Raw genomic sequence first — 15,267 nt, 5'->3', positions numbered from 1 at the left:
CAGGGGCTTGATCAGTGCCAAGATACAAAATTGAGCTCTTAAGTTACACAGAGACTCTGTTCTGAGTCAGAAATGGCTTTTCTTTGCTTTTCTTACTTTCAAGATTAAAGAAGGAAACATATATAGAACCCCTTGATACCATCTCTCAGGAATTAGAGTACAGAAGAGCTGCTGCAAACCACCAGTACCCCACTGGTGTGGAAAACTGATACAATTCTTATCTACTAGAAACACTAGGGATAGCACAGGATCTTTCCCTGCCAGGTGATCAGAGAAGAGCTGTGTATTATTACTTTGCAGAATTTAATTTAGTTTTCTTTAATTTAAAAATATACAAACCTTAAACTTCTTTTGTACAGGCAATTTTAGGTCCCAACGACCACTTAACTATAAAATTTACAACACATCGTTCGTAGCTAGCTACGACTGTCAGAGAAAGTGAAGACTTACCACTGAAGTGAAGGATAGGTTTTCACTTGCAGAAACAATTCTCGCTTCTGGGTGAAGATGACGAACCTTCTAATAACATATTACCTCCCCACAGACACATATACCAAAAAATACAAAAATGCGTATAAATCTTACATACAACACAGTACATCATGTACTGTGTACCTAAAAATTAAACTCTGTACCCATTTTATAAATAGTTATTATTGAAGCACGAAGGCTGAGAGACATTGTGCAAAAAAAAAGCGATGCAGCACAAGCAAATCGACAACCTAAATCTTTGGATTGCTGGAACACCCCAAAACCCATACTTAAGAGCTTTTTACTTTCACTTTTATGTTGTGTTGTTTTTTTAAAAAAATTTTTTATTTCTCTCCTCTGTCTGTGCCTCTTGGACATCTCAGGTATTGGGAAAGGCTGATGTATCCTGGTAAGAGAGGTGGAAGGCTCCCACAGGCCACTGTTTCACTGCCTGGGAGAGATGTGATTACAAGTTGTCTTGACCCGCTTAAGGGTTAGAGTCACGGGTTCTTGTGATAAATTACTGATCCCATTTGGGGCAATACTTCAAAATGCATAAAGCACCTACACATCTGACTAAGATTCCAGCAGACATCCTAGAGATACGGATTATAGGAAAGCTGTACCAGAATACACTGAAGTAGTAACAAATGGCAATACTGGAGCATTAAATAGAGCTGATCTTTTTATAGAAAATACTTGCCAGGTGAGATCTGAGTCAGCCACATCAGCTTCTTCTGCCCTGTTCTACAGTGCAAGCTCCACACTTCTAGTGGTAGTGGTGGTGGTAAAAAGCTGGAGGAAAGATAGCCACCTGCTCCTTAGTTCTTAAAGGCACAAGAACCACTTGACAGGTGACCATTATCACCCTTTGTCATTGCCCGACACACAGAACAACTTGCAAGAGAACGTATCAGAGCTTACCTGAAGCCCTTGGCAAGGCTTATCTTAGCAACTTCAGCATCTCAAAATGCCTCAAACCAAAGCCTGATACTTCCTGTTCAGACACGCCGAGGGATCTTTGTGGAGTCCCTTCAGAGGAAAATCTGAATCTTCAAACCAGATATCCTGCTCCTTACAAGTGTTTTAGTGATTATATCATTCTCATTAGTCATACTGCCCTTTGGCCTGGTAAGTAACAGTCATTAAATTCTCTTGTTCTCTGCAAGAATCAGAAGTAGTTTGTATCTTGCAAGGATCAAACCATTACTTCATTCAAGAACAAGCCCACGAATACTTAAAATTATAGCAAGTCCACGTATAGGCCTTGTACTTAACAAAATAAGTACCCTGACCATTGAAAACGTTAATACACGCTGCTCTCAAGCTCATGCTCTTTTGCAGAAGAAGTTTTAAGGTCATCTTAATTAGCAATTACATCAGACTGCAAAAGATACAAACCATCCAAGGATCTAAAGACTACCATACCAAGAAACTATACAAGTGAGGAAACCTGATATGAAAATAAACATGTAAAATGCTACACACATAGTACCAATAAAAAGCAAGAAGCACAATAAGCAACCATCATCAGGAACTCACGAAGAGTCAGTTCACAAATAAACTCAAGAAAGCCTTCCACACAACACACAATTTTGTCTTTACCACAACAGGAAAGTCATGAGGTAGCAACAATCCTAGATACACCAAAGATCTTACTCGGGCTCTGGAGGTCAGCAGAAATCTCTCAAAAATCACCACCACATAACATGTGAACACATGCAGCAACGTTCTCAAATAATACAAGCACTACAGCCGTGTGAGCCATGAGGCAGATGGCCCTCAGACCGCAGGCTTTCCATCAGACCTTTTCCTACACATTTAGAGAGTTCCTTTCTTCCAAATCTTCTACCTCCTGAAGCTCTTTAATAACAAAATATCCTCTGAAAAGATGTGTCACCTGAACATTAATTAAAGTGACCACTTGACATACTGAGCATTAAAGTTCTGAGAAATAAAGCAACCTCATCTTCAGCAATGAGGCACCAAAACTCCTTCATCCACAGGAGCACATCAGCAGAAGTTCCTTCCATAAAACTTTCGAAAGGCAGTTTCATTTGGAAAGAACCCTCCCTCTTAAAATAATGCAATAATATAGCTACTAATGGCTGGAGAGATGAGAAACAGAACCTAAGTATTAGAAATTAAAGTAATTGATACTAATACGCTCTGTGAACTAAAACAGCTTTTGGAAACCAAGCCTGTCTGAAGAAGGTGGATTCAGAGTGTGTTAAATATTGACAACATCCATGGAACACTGCGAGTCTAAGCAGAATTGCGTTCTCACCCAAGTTGCTACTTTTGTGATTTCCCAATCAATCTCATTCTCTTATTTTATTAAATAGAAGATTAAGCTGATGGCGAATTAACACCCTTTTCTCTGTATCTATCAATTCCTGTCACTCTGAATCTCTAAAGATTTGCATTAACTTTTTTCCATTGGATTGCAAATGCAGAAAATCTTCCCTTCGTAAGTTTCTCCAGTTCTTTCTTTTATTCGCTGAAGTCTGTCCTCTGACCATTTGATACTCCAAGACTTCAGACTTCACAAATACAAGCTTTTCACTTTCATTACAGCATCATATACAACCATCACCCTCTTCAATCTCACAGGTCTCACTCATCTTTCTTAATCCATCTAAAACATCCCTTTTAGCCACAGTTCCCTGTCAGGAGTGTCTGTATTGTGATGTCTAAGTGTCAGGGCACTTAAGTGCAACTTTCTTTTCATACTCTATAGGATAGGGTCTATGTTTCCTTCATGCCCAGCTCAGCGTAAGGTCAAAAAAGCTACCAACTACCCCAACACAGTGAACGGCACATTCATGTCCATGCACATACAGCTGGGGGTTTTTTTTGAGAGTGAGGAGCTGGTGTGTTACCATCTCCTTGGCCGTTAGGAAAGCAATCACCATTTTCATTTCCCACCATCTAGCGCAACATAATACAGCACATCCGACCGTGTTATAAAACAACAGCTTGTTACTTAACAAGAAATACAGTAAACTCAAGTCAAAAGAAAAAAAAAATAGTGTTTTATTAACTACCACACTGTTATAATACACTTTAAACGTACAATAAGGTAGCCTTTAAATTTGAGGTGGTTTTAAGAATAACAAATGAACAGATTTCCAAATGTTTGTAAATAGGTGAACTGCAGTAATTATTGTTGTACATTTTTTTGAAAATGGTATAGCACTTACAGACTGGCTATGTAACTTCATTTTGTACATTTTTCTATAATTGAAAATATAAACAGTAATTAAAAAATAAAAAGAAAATTCAGCATAATAAAAAACATATATGTTTATCAGTTAAATGTACTGGATACATACAATTTTTAAGGGAAGAAGCAAAAAAGGAAAGATGGCTGATATTTAAATGCAGATTGACTAACCAAAAACTAAACAACAAACAAATAAAAACCTCATAAACCCCCTAGTTCACTATGACTATATCCATATGTTTGGGAGTACTGTCAATATGGAAGTGATTTTTCTGTTGTATTTGCATATGTTCTATTTTACTGGAAATTTACATGATGGCTTTTAAGGCCCTGGCAGACAGATGTTTTTTGGAAAAAAAGTTTCAGTAAAAATCACTGCTGAGACGCAATACACCTTATTTTTGGTCCTCCAATGTTCAAAAGAAGGGATATACTTCACTATAACATTTGCCTTACCACCCAAATGCCTCAACCTATACATATTTATTTTTTTAACATTTTAAGCTTTTTAAACATTGGTTATATTGCCCACCTTGGTTATTGAAAGAATATTAACAAGACATCATTTTGGCAAATTAAATCTTAAACATGGCTTTTCAATAGGATTTAAAAGGTGACTATCCCTAGAGTTCCATGTTAAAATGTAGTTTTCAAAATCTTACAAGAGTAATGCTTAAAATATTGTACATAGTTAACCTAATTAAAATAATTAGCTTCAAAATGACAAGTTGATGAGCTAAGTAAAGTCTACACTATGTAACATTTGCTTGGAAACTTGATTTGTCAGTTATGCATAATAAAAATTCCAGTCATCAAGAAAATTACAAAATTTCTTTTATCATAACATGATTTCTTTTCACCCATCAACTTCTTTTATCTTACAATAGATAAATACCAACATGTTCTCATTTTTTACACTAAACCACACAGGATTGATGCATTTGGTTAGACTACCATTTCCATCGTTAAATTCTTTTTTTTTTTAATATAACTTGGTAAAATTTCATCTCTTCTAGATTCCAAAAGTACCTACAAAACCCATGCAATTTTACCATTTTAATATACTATGGAATATCATACAAAGTAAGGCATTTCAGTGTCATGTATAACCAAGTTACTGTCAATCCAAAAATTTTTGCACATCAATAAAAAGATATCTAAGAACTTAGGAACAATATTCTTCTCACTACTGTATAAAAATAACCACAATTAATAGGTATCTTGTGTAATATTTACTCCATTGTCTCGTTTCCTGAAACTGTGACAAGCTGTAAAGGTATTTCAGTGTTGGTAAGAATATCCTGATTGCTGGTGCCAGAAGTGTTAACAGTTCCTATTCCTGAAACAGAACCTTGTTGAATATTTGCAAGGATAAGTGTTGTTCCTCCAGCAGTAATCAAAGTATCATCAGGCGCTGCTTCTACTGATGCCAGCACTGTACTGCTAGAGTGAATACCTTTTTTATTCTGATGTGTTTTAATGTGTTTGGCAAGGTGGTCACTTCTCATAAAGCGTTTTGAACATTCTGGACAGACAAACTTCTTCTCACCTGTCATAGAAGATAAGAAAAAACAACAACTGTTTTCAAGAATGTTAAAAATACCGCCCGCACAGCAAAATCTGAGATAACTTACAGCTTTTAAGAATCAGAACTCTACAACATCTATACTGAAAAAACCACAACAATCCAACTTGATAACCCTGAGTGCTACATTTCTACACACCCATACAAAACCTTTAAAAGAACAGATTTCTTTTTCTGTGTCTCACCAAGTTTGGGGAGATCTTTCAGACAAGCTAAAGAATATTGCCACCTCATACTCTCAGGCTGATTAAGTTTCACTGCAATTATTACCAATAAATAACTTTTAAGAGGAGAACAAAACCTGACAAATGTTGGACAGGGAAGAGCAGAGCCACACTTGAGTCTGACAGAGAAGATCATACAGTAATTCAAGTTTGAAGGGACTTCTGGAGGTCTCTTGTCTGACAGCTCAGTTGTGAGGTCAGACCTGGTTGCTTGGGAATTTATCCAGTTTGGTCTAGAAAATCTTTAAGGATGGAGACTGCAGAAAGTACCTGGTCATCCTGTTCCAGTGCCTGGCTGTCCTCACCACAAAAAAGCTTCTATATGTACCTGGTGTGAATCTCTCTTGTTCCAACTTATGTCTGCTGTCTCTCTCCCTCCAGTCAATGCACCACTATGCAAAGTCAGCTTTACCTTCTTAATGGTGGCCTTCTAGATACTAGAAGGTTGCTATTAAGCTCCCCCTTGCCCTTACTCTTCTCTTTGAATAGGCCCAGTTCCTGCAGCCTCTCCTCATAGAATGGCCTAGGCTGGAAGGGACCTTAGAGATCATTTAATCCAACCTCCCTGTCACGGGCAGGGACGCCTCTCAACTAGATCAGGCAACACATGGGGACCGAACAGGGATCGAACCTGTGACCTTGGTGTTATCAGCACCACGCTCAACCAACTGAGCTAACCAGCCCCCTCCTCATGAGGCCAATGCTCCAGCTTCCTGATCATCGTGGTCACCCTTTAGTGAACTCTATCAATGTTAGCAATGCTATCATGGAGGATGCAAAGCAGATGCAATATTCTAGATGCAGTCTAACCAGTGCTAAGAAGGGGCTAATCACTTCCCTAAAACTAGTGTCTCTGCTTCTCTTGATATGGCCTCAGTCACCTTTGCTGCTGGCTCTTGCTCACATTCTGGCTGTGTATGAAGACTCCAAGTACTTTTCAGTAGAGCTGCTTCCCAACTAGTCAGTGCTTAGCCCGTGTTGCTGCAAGGATTAATTCCACCCCAGGTACAGTACTTTGTGTTTATCCTTGCTGAATTTCATAAGGCTCCTGTCAGCCCATTCCTTCAGCCCCAGTCCCGCTGAATGGCAGCCTTGTCCTCAAATGCATCGACAGGTGGCCCCAGTTTGGTGTCATCAGCAAACCCCAGAGTGCACTCTGTTGTCAGTGGTACAGATGTTAAAACAGGTCAAAGGATAAATCCCTGCAGTTCTCTACTTTTTATTGGTATGCAGGTCACTGGGAGCCATTAACCACACCCTCTGAGCTGGATCATTCATTGAATCATAGAACAAATCAGGTTGGAAAAGATCCTTGGGATCATCAAGTCCAACCATTAATCCTACACTACAAGGTCACCCCTAAACCACATCACCCATCATCACATCTAAGTGACAGTTAAACACATGCAGGGATGGCGACTCAACCACCTCCCTAGGCAGTCTATTCCAGTGTCTCTCTTTCCGTGAAGAATTTCTTCTAATGTCCAGCCTAAACTTGCCCTGTTGCAACTTGAAACCATTCCCCCTGGTTCTGTCCCTAATTACGTGTGAGAAGAGACCAGCACCAACCTCTCTACATGTCCACTCAGTCAGTCTCTTTTGCTTAAACCCATTTGGCTGCCCATCCACACAGACTGTAACATCCCAGCTTGGGCTGAATCATCCAACACATCTAACAAGACCACACCATTAAGTACAAAACAATATTTTTCAGACATTGCAAAGATAGTTTTCTAAGTAATGTAAATGCTGATAAGCACACAGGTTTTCTACTGTCATTGGGTTTGTCAAAAAGTCTAATTTTAAAAGTTAAGCATCCTGTAGAGGGTAATGATGGGTTCAGTTTTTAGGAAAACACAACACAGACAATAGAGCTGAAAGAAACTGCTCCTCGAAAAGGTGGAAGATCTTGACTAATTTCTTTTCTTTGTATTGGACAAAAAGAGAAAAGTGAACCTGTAGTCCCTAATGAGGGGTCTAACCATGAAACTAAAAGATGCTCTTCCTTGATTTTGTTAATGGTAGTTAATCTCTTGGACATCTAGCCCCCTATTCTTTAAAAATGAGAGTGAATTATTGAAGTTTTAAGCGAGAACAACAGTTCTAACCCGGTTCAAACAAATTAAATGCACTTCTGAACCTGAATCAAAGTATTCTGATTAGCTTATATGTCAGTTCTGAATCAAAAAGGTAGCTGTTTTTCTTCCTCAGATCTATCAAAGAAACCGAAGTGCATACGCAGCGCTAAGTATTAGCTGATTTTGGAAAAGTCACGCTACATTAAAAAATCAATCCAATACAAAGGACTGTTCTCCTCTTGAAAGTTACTTATCCAGGCCCTCTCCATGACACGTCTTCAGTTAAATGCACCAGAATCAAAGACTGAAAACCTGTGTGCGTTCTTCGGTGTCGCTGAAGCTCATCACTGCGAGTGAACCTTTTGCCACAGAACATCCAATTGCAAACAAATGGACGCTCTCCAGAATGCCAGCGGAGATGAGCTCTCAAATGTGAAGTTTTCCCATATACTTTGCCACACCCTGGTATGTGACAAATGTGTTGCTTCTTTTTTCCCAAGTTGGAGCCTCTGTGAAAAAAAAGAAAAAAAAGGAAAAGTTATTAATTCTAATACATTCCTCCTAAATACTGATCAAATATTCAAGTGGGGTTACATATGCCAATAGATCTGCAAAGAAACTCAAGCAGCTTTCCCTTTTTGTTTCAAACACAGAGTCCAGCATGCTCCATAAGAAGCTGGAACTAAATTCTATAATGCTATCCCAATTCTGCAAAAAACTATAAATTCAACAGCACAGAAAATTTAAATGATAGAATTGTGTAATCGCTGGCAGGCACACATAGATATGAAGTTGGAAATACGGTCATTACAGCTGTTTGTACTACTTGATGCTGAAGTGCCCATATTTTACGTTTTTCCCAGTTTCAGTTGTTACCATACCAAAGACAATTTTGGCAAAGAAAAACACAAATGACTGTAACTGCCAACATGGAAACTGGAGATTTTGGCCACTGGGAAGAGAACAGATGGGGCTTTTGGCATCTTGGGGAAACCTGAGATGCAGTTTGGGGTTGGAGGACAAGCATACTAACCCGAATATTTCTACTAAAAGGCATGGCAGTTGCTAACATTTAATTTAATTCCTTTGTATTTCAGGAAAAAAAAATCCCTCCATATGAACACATAATGTATAGATAGTATAATCCAGAATACTGAAGATGATGTCTATTTGAAGATGCTGCCTCACTGAAATGGTAGGTGATTGACTGGAGAAAAGTACCTCACACAAAAGCTTAACTTTTTCTTTAATAAATAAATAAATAAAAACAACAGAAAGAGGTAACAGCCTCTGAAGACCCAGAGAAAGAGATCAGTCTAGCCAGGGCAGGGCATCATAATTGATTTTAGACAATTTAAGTGTTTGCTGCTGTTGAAGGGGGCACTCCAGGGAACAGATCTGGCTGACAACACAGTTATATGAATGATAAATGCTAGTACAAGGGAGGAGATTGAAAAACGCAGCCAAGCATCAGGCCACCTTACTCATCAGCAATGTTAACTTAGAACAGCTTAAGTGGATTCTGAAATCATAGTCTTGGACACTCCATCCTCCATGTCTGATTATACAATTTTTAGTTGCCTCCCTAGGGCAATTTTTTTTCCTTAAATTGGGTGCTCAACTTCTGCTTAACCATCCAGTGGCTGAAGAATATGCCAAGCAATTATCAGACCCAGATTCTCAGCCTGCATTCAGAATAATTCTGCTTTACATCTAATGAGGGTTAAGGGTAAAATGCACATAGACTTTATGATGCTTGCACCTGGAGCAAGCATTTCTAAACAGGCACAGAAATTAACTCACAGTATGTAAGGGGAGTTCCAACCTAAGCATATATACACCCAAACCATTTCAGACAGTGCAGAAAAGGAGACAGAATCCAATTAGGTCCTAGAAAATGTTTCTAAGAAGTTTCAGTATAGAGTGATCTTCATAGTACTCTATTAGTCATTTTGTCTAAAATGCTACCACCTTCACATACTAATTACTTGTCATGACAAAGTAGGTTTTGACTTCAGAACAAATTCAACATCACTAGAAGTAGAGAGTCCATAAGGCTTTTGATCCCACTCTGGTAGCAGTAGACTCGTAAGAGGCATCCTACTTCAGATGAAACGTAGCAAAGGTTACCAAAAATGGACATCTAAACTGTCAGGTTCGCACTCTTCCATGGCCCTCCCTCAAGCCAAAATTAAAAAGCAAAATTAACTGTAGTGTTGCCTCACTGCAACGAGTTTCAGTTCTCAGGCTCTACATTCACCTTCATCTAATGGTTCAGTTCCAGAGCTCTTCTTCAGGTCCTCTTGTTTGGTGGCTCAAGGCAATCACCAAGTACTTGCAAGGCAAAGGAACACCCACAGCTCCTCTCCATTACCCAGTCTCGGTAAATCAAAGAATCCTCCACAGGATCCCGCTACTCTGTGTCTTTATTTGCCTATCCAACTCCATCTAACAGGCTCAGAATGTGTTTCTTATAACAAGATGTAGTTCTGCATTTGGTAATATATTTCCATATGTAAATTTTTTTTTGTATTTGGTATTCATCCTCACACCTTCTCCAAAGATACCATACTCTCCCCCTCCACTATAATCAGTACAAATATTTTGTAACTTTGTGTGACACAGTACATAAATGTGACGCAAATGACATGAAATCACATCAAAATTCCCTTAGAATAATTATAAGTTTCTTATGTCAGTCATCTGAAGTTGCTTAATTGCACCTTTAGTCTAGACTAAAGGAAACCAAGGTTCAAGTCATGGTCAGCTTACCGTGCGTAGGTGGTGTAGCATATGTAATTCTAAGCATCTCACCTAATTGGTGGCAGAATTCCTTAGCAGGCTCAGAAGTTTCAAGTGAGGGGAAAGAATGATTCACAGAATGAAATCCACAAGACTACTGTGAAAAAGTAACTAAGTGTATTTACTCTGCACAGCTTCATACAGGCATCTGCATGTTTGCTTCATGTGTACTCTAAACTGACTGGCTATGAGCCAAATTCTCTCTGGACATTTTGCAGCTGTGGCAGTCTGGCATTATGCCCTAATTCGTCATGCTAAGAGGCCTTTCTTGCTGCACTGGCCCATAACCATCATCACTGAGTAAAAGGATATGACTCGGGCCTACTCTTTACTGGAGTCTTCAAGTCAACTAAAACTTAAGTATTTTCATAACACATTTCAGCTATCTCAAGACTGGAAATCCCACTGCTCAGTAACCACGCAGAATGTGGAGATACCTTCATCCACTGAGAAACTGGCCTTTCAGTACAGCAGGACTTCCAGGGGAACACCAGGTATCTCAAGGTAAAACATACACCTATTAGTTATTTTAAAAATGCGCATTTTAGAGTTATGTACCTGAAGTGGTATTCAGAAGCACTTTCCTCTATAGATCCAGACAGTAGTAGTTACATCTGAATATAATTCCAGATGTAATTGAGAGGAGGGTGAAACCTCCAGATGTAACTGGGAGAAAGGTGAACTTTTCACCTAATTTGAGACACCCTAACTAGAAGCCTAATACAGTCTGTTGGGGATCAGAGTCATCCTTTGAGGTACATCTCTCTCTCATTCTCTCCCCACTTGCTTATCCCCTATTAACTATATAAGCTTGAGGCTACAGAGTTTTAATTTACGTATCTAATACATCATCATCTTCCTTTCTTACCTTCCCCCCTGCCACATAAGGTAAAGGTAACAGTGGCTTTCTGATTCATAGGTACAAATAAAAATCTTCTGAAGACTGTAATGTAGTCTAACTTAAGAGTCAAAAAATAACAAATAGAAAAAGCCAAGAACAACAACAAAAACCCCACAAAAAAACCAGAAGGAATCCCTCAACTCCCCTTTGCATCCAGAAAACAGAAAAGGCAAGAAATGCAAAAACGAAGGCGACACAAAAGACAAAATCATTATGAAGTCTGTATATGTGAAGCCATGTACTACCTTCTCCTACCCCATTGAGTGCATAGGAGGGACAATATTCATTGAGCGAAATGCTATTCACCTTTTTCATACTGATCTAACGTGCTTTTCTCATCTTACTAGTTACATATTAAGTACTATCTTAAATACAGAATTATTCATTTCCCCAGGGTGTTTTTTTTTCTTTCATCATGGCCACTCACAACACTCACAGCATCTAAGCAATTCACAAACATTAATGAATTTATCATCTTGCAACACTCCTGTGTAGTGAACTTGAACTAGTACAATCATTTCATACATCCAGATATGAGGCAGAAAGAGATTAAGGCCAAAATTGTCAAGCATCCACCGCTTGAGGTGTCAAATTCAGTATAGCCAAAGCTTATTTTCTTAGTGTACTGTAGATGTTCACAATTCAGCTCAATTAACTTTTTTACAGGAATGAACTCAGTACTTCTGCAGCAGGAAAGGTGGGGTAGATAGACAAACACCTCCAAAACTTCAGAGCCCTGTTGCTGCAGTCCTGTATCTCATTCCCTAAATGCCTTCCAATTTCTGCAATAAGTGAAGCAGGTATCAATAATTTCATAGCCCTGATTCACTCCCGGTGCATCATCCATCCCATCCACTGAATGGCACTGGGGTCACATGAGAACAAACAGTATGCAGTCATGTAACTGCAAGCCAAATTACAGTGCATATGCATAAGGGATTAAATTAAAGTTGCCCAGGATGTCTTAACTTTGGCATTTGTCAGCTTTCAAGTTTTCCATTTTGCAACCTTATTTTAAGAATTGTTTTGTGAATGCTGAAAATATTTAGAAAAGCTTAGGTCCTGTTACCTGAAACTCCATGAGTCATCAGCGGAGTTGAAAGACAAATCAAAACTCAGGATTACAGCATTAAACAAGTAACTGGAGCGGCTATGGGACATGATCAGTGTGTGCCATAGGGAGAATGAAAATATTCCTCCAATTGAGCTTACTTTTCTTTGCTAGACTCTGAAGGAATTGTACATTCTGGTGGGAAAGTTGCTCTAGCAACTGTAGGCACTTTTACTTTTTTTCTGTTTCCCCACCATTGTCTCCTTCATTATCCTGTTGCTATTCCAGTTCTAATTCTTCTCACATCCTGACTTCCTGTTCTACTTTTCCTACTTACTTTGTACATTTGGTGTGCGGAATTCTTCCTTTACAGTGGATTTCAGATTCTCACCTGTCTAAACTCTGTCCTGGCTCTTACCCCACTGCTTCCCAAATTCCTGTATCTGAGTTTCAACCAGACTACGCCCTTCTTCAGACTTTATCAAAACCATCTCTCAAAAAGACTCTCTCCTGGGCTTCAACTTTAAAGTTTGGTGTTATATGTGAACTACACATAGGGATGTAATAAGAGGAAGCTGATGGACAAAGATGTTGTATAAACCCAACTGTTAATACTAGCAGTAGCTTCATTTGTGATATAAATGTATGAAAGTGTCTTTGTCTTAAACACTTAATATTACCCAGTATGGCTGCCTAGGACATGTATGACCTCTCTGTGTGTGTAGAACATACAGCAAAAACCCCCAGGAGACTTGACAATAGACATATTTGGTCAGTACTGTTAGAACACTGAGAGCCACAGGACACTGACAGGTTCTTTTAAAGAGAACTCAGTAATTTACACTACAGGTCTCACATAAATAAAGATTTTCATTTTAGAGAAGAAACTATTAGCAAAATGGACAAATTTTAGTGTACTGGAAGGAAGTCCTTGTACAATTATATCGCGCACAACCACACCTAAGTATTCTCACTTGTAAAAGGCAGCCTGTTGTCCCTAATTCCTTGCTTATATCCATAATCGAGATGTTTAAAACAAAGAGCTTTGGAATAGAATAAAATCTTTATAATAACAAAAAGCTGAAGAACAGTTTCATGAAATGTAGAATAATAAGACAAGTCTTCCTACACAGCCCTGAAGTTTTATACGAATTGGAACTTTGCTCCTCTTTGTTAGTCAAATCTCCACTAACTTTGACTGAAAACAACCAACCAATTAAAAATTTGGTATTTGGAGTTATTATACAAACCTTGTTTTTCTTACGAAACCAGTGAATATGAAAACCAGGATAACTGTATTTTTGTAACACTCTAATGCAATCAAACTGCGGAAAAAAATGCTCAATCAGTGAGGAAATGCGGGAACACAGGATTTAATCAAGTCCTTGACGTATGATAGGAAGCCAATCACGGATGTACATATTCCAAAATATTTTATTTTCATATTATTTAGGGCAATATTCTATCCCCTTCACTTGTACTAGGTGGCTTCTAACTCCGGGTTTTTCCAACTAATCTCATGGAGGAACTCGGAGAGGATGCAATAATCTGCCTGTCCATCTGCAAACCGAGAAATAAAGGTGGCAATCCTTTATCGTGCAAACTCTTTTGCATAAGCCTCTCGTTTTTTCTCACTGCAGACAACTGCCATTAACTAAGGCTCCTTCTTTCCTCTCTCATTATTTATTTTCGTCATTACATGCATGATATGACACTGAACATTACGTACCTTCCACCACCTTCTTTGCAGTTGGGGCATGTGCAAGCTACTCGTCGCAGTCTTTTTCCCTCTTGATGTGGTTGGTCCCCTTCTTCATCTACCACCTGTACTCTCAAATGTGTTAGATCATTGGTATTCAGTGTAGAATCACCACTGAGCTGCCACTCTTCTGGATCAGGCTCCTCTTCTTTAATCCTAATATCTGAGGAAAAGAACAAACACAGATCCATAAGTAGCCCATTAAATAGAGAGAAGGAAACCATAATGATCAAATCTTTCTACTGTTGAGAGCACTATGTCAGTCAAAAGTCAACATCCTTTAGTGCATACTGACATTGTTTCTGTGCCCCTGTAACCTGCAACGTATTTAAAAAGTTTACCCTACTATACATTTCAAAGTTGAAGACAAGCTATAACAAAGTATTAAAAGTTTAAGTTTGAACTGTTCTTGGTAGGGAATGCTGTCACCAGGAGGATACTGCTTGCTTGAAACTTGGGAAAACTGAGGAGCAAGAGGTAATAAAAAACGTAAATGCATATTTTAAATGATCCTGAGAACCTATTTGTGTGTCCACAGGATTTCTCAAATAGTGTGATGTGCAGTATAAACAGCTTTTTTGATGATCTTTAGAAGTTTTCAGTATGTCCAGTGATATATAAAGCAATACAAGAAATCCATTAAAGATTCTGACCTAAGGAATATGAAAATGCCCATGGAAAACAAATAAACAAAAAAAATCATGCCTTGTTCCATTTTACCCCCTCTTGTCTCAAATTTATGCCTTTTCCAGCATATATACAGAAGCAAACAAGTAGATAAGAATGTTATTCAGCATTACAGGGGTGTAAGCAACATACATTCACATAAATTCACATTTTTATGAGCTACTGGTCAAAATAGGTCTTTCCGGTTCCATGGATGCAAAAAAGTCTCTTAAATTATTCTCACAGGATGGACATTTCCAAGTACGTGTATGTTCTTCCTACAGAGTATTCATGCAATCTAATCCAAGAATTAATTACAGAATCACTGTACACTGTGAAACAGCAACCATATTAACAAATTTACATTTTAACAGGAACATTTATTCCCTCACACACTATTCTGGGTTCCCAGTGAGTTGAAAGTCTGTAAATCTGGATTAAAAAAAATTCGTTTCTATGTATCATTTTAGAAAGCTGAACTCTAGCCCTTTTCTTTGGTTCAGC

At 38.5% G+C, this 15,267-nt stretch overlaps 1 protein-coding gene across 1 annotated transcript in view; it reads right to left on the bottom strand.

The window, feature by feature from the left end:
- Positions 1-3,483: 3,483 nt before the first annotated feature.
- Positions 3,484-15,267, bottom strand: part of SP3 (Sp3 transcription factor) — a 30,483-nt gene continuing 18,699 nt past the window's right edge. Inside the window, exons 5-7 of the mRNA XM_009876610.1 lie at positions 14,068-14,260; positions 7,897-8,093; positions 3,484-5,246 (exon numbers count right to left, since the gene is read on the bottom strand). Coding sequence (XP_009874912.1) covers positions 4,930-5,246; positions 7,897-8,093; positions 14,068-14,260 — 707 coding nt within the window. The 3' untranslated portion in view covers positions 3,484-4,929. The remainder of the gene's footprint in view (positions 5,247-7,896; positions 8,094-14,067; positions 14,261-15,267) is intronic.

Source organism: Apaloderma vittatum, unplaced genomic scaffold (genome assembly GCF_000703405.1).
Source record: "Apaloderma vittatum isolate BGI_N311 unplaced genomic scaffold, ASM70340v1 scaffold59, whole genome shotgun sequence".
NCBI classification, from domain to species: domain Eukaryota; kingdom Metazoa; phylum Chordata; class Aves; order Trogoniformes; family Trogonidae; genus Apaloderma; species Apaloderma vittatum.
The sequence above is the reverse complement of the archived record's forward strand: the minus strand, read 5'-3'. Positions and strand labels throughout refer to the sequence as shown.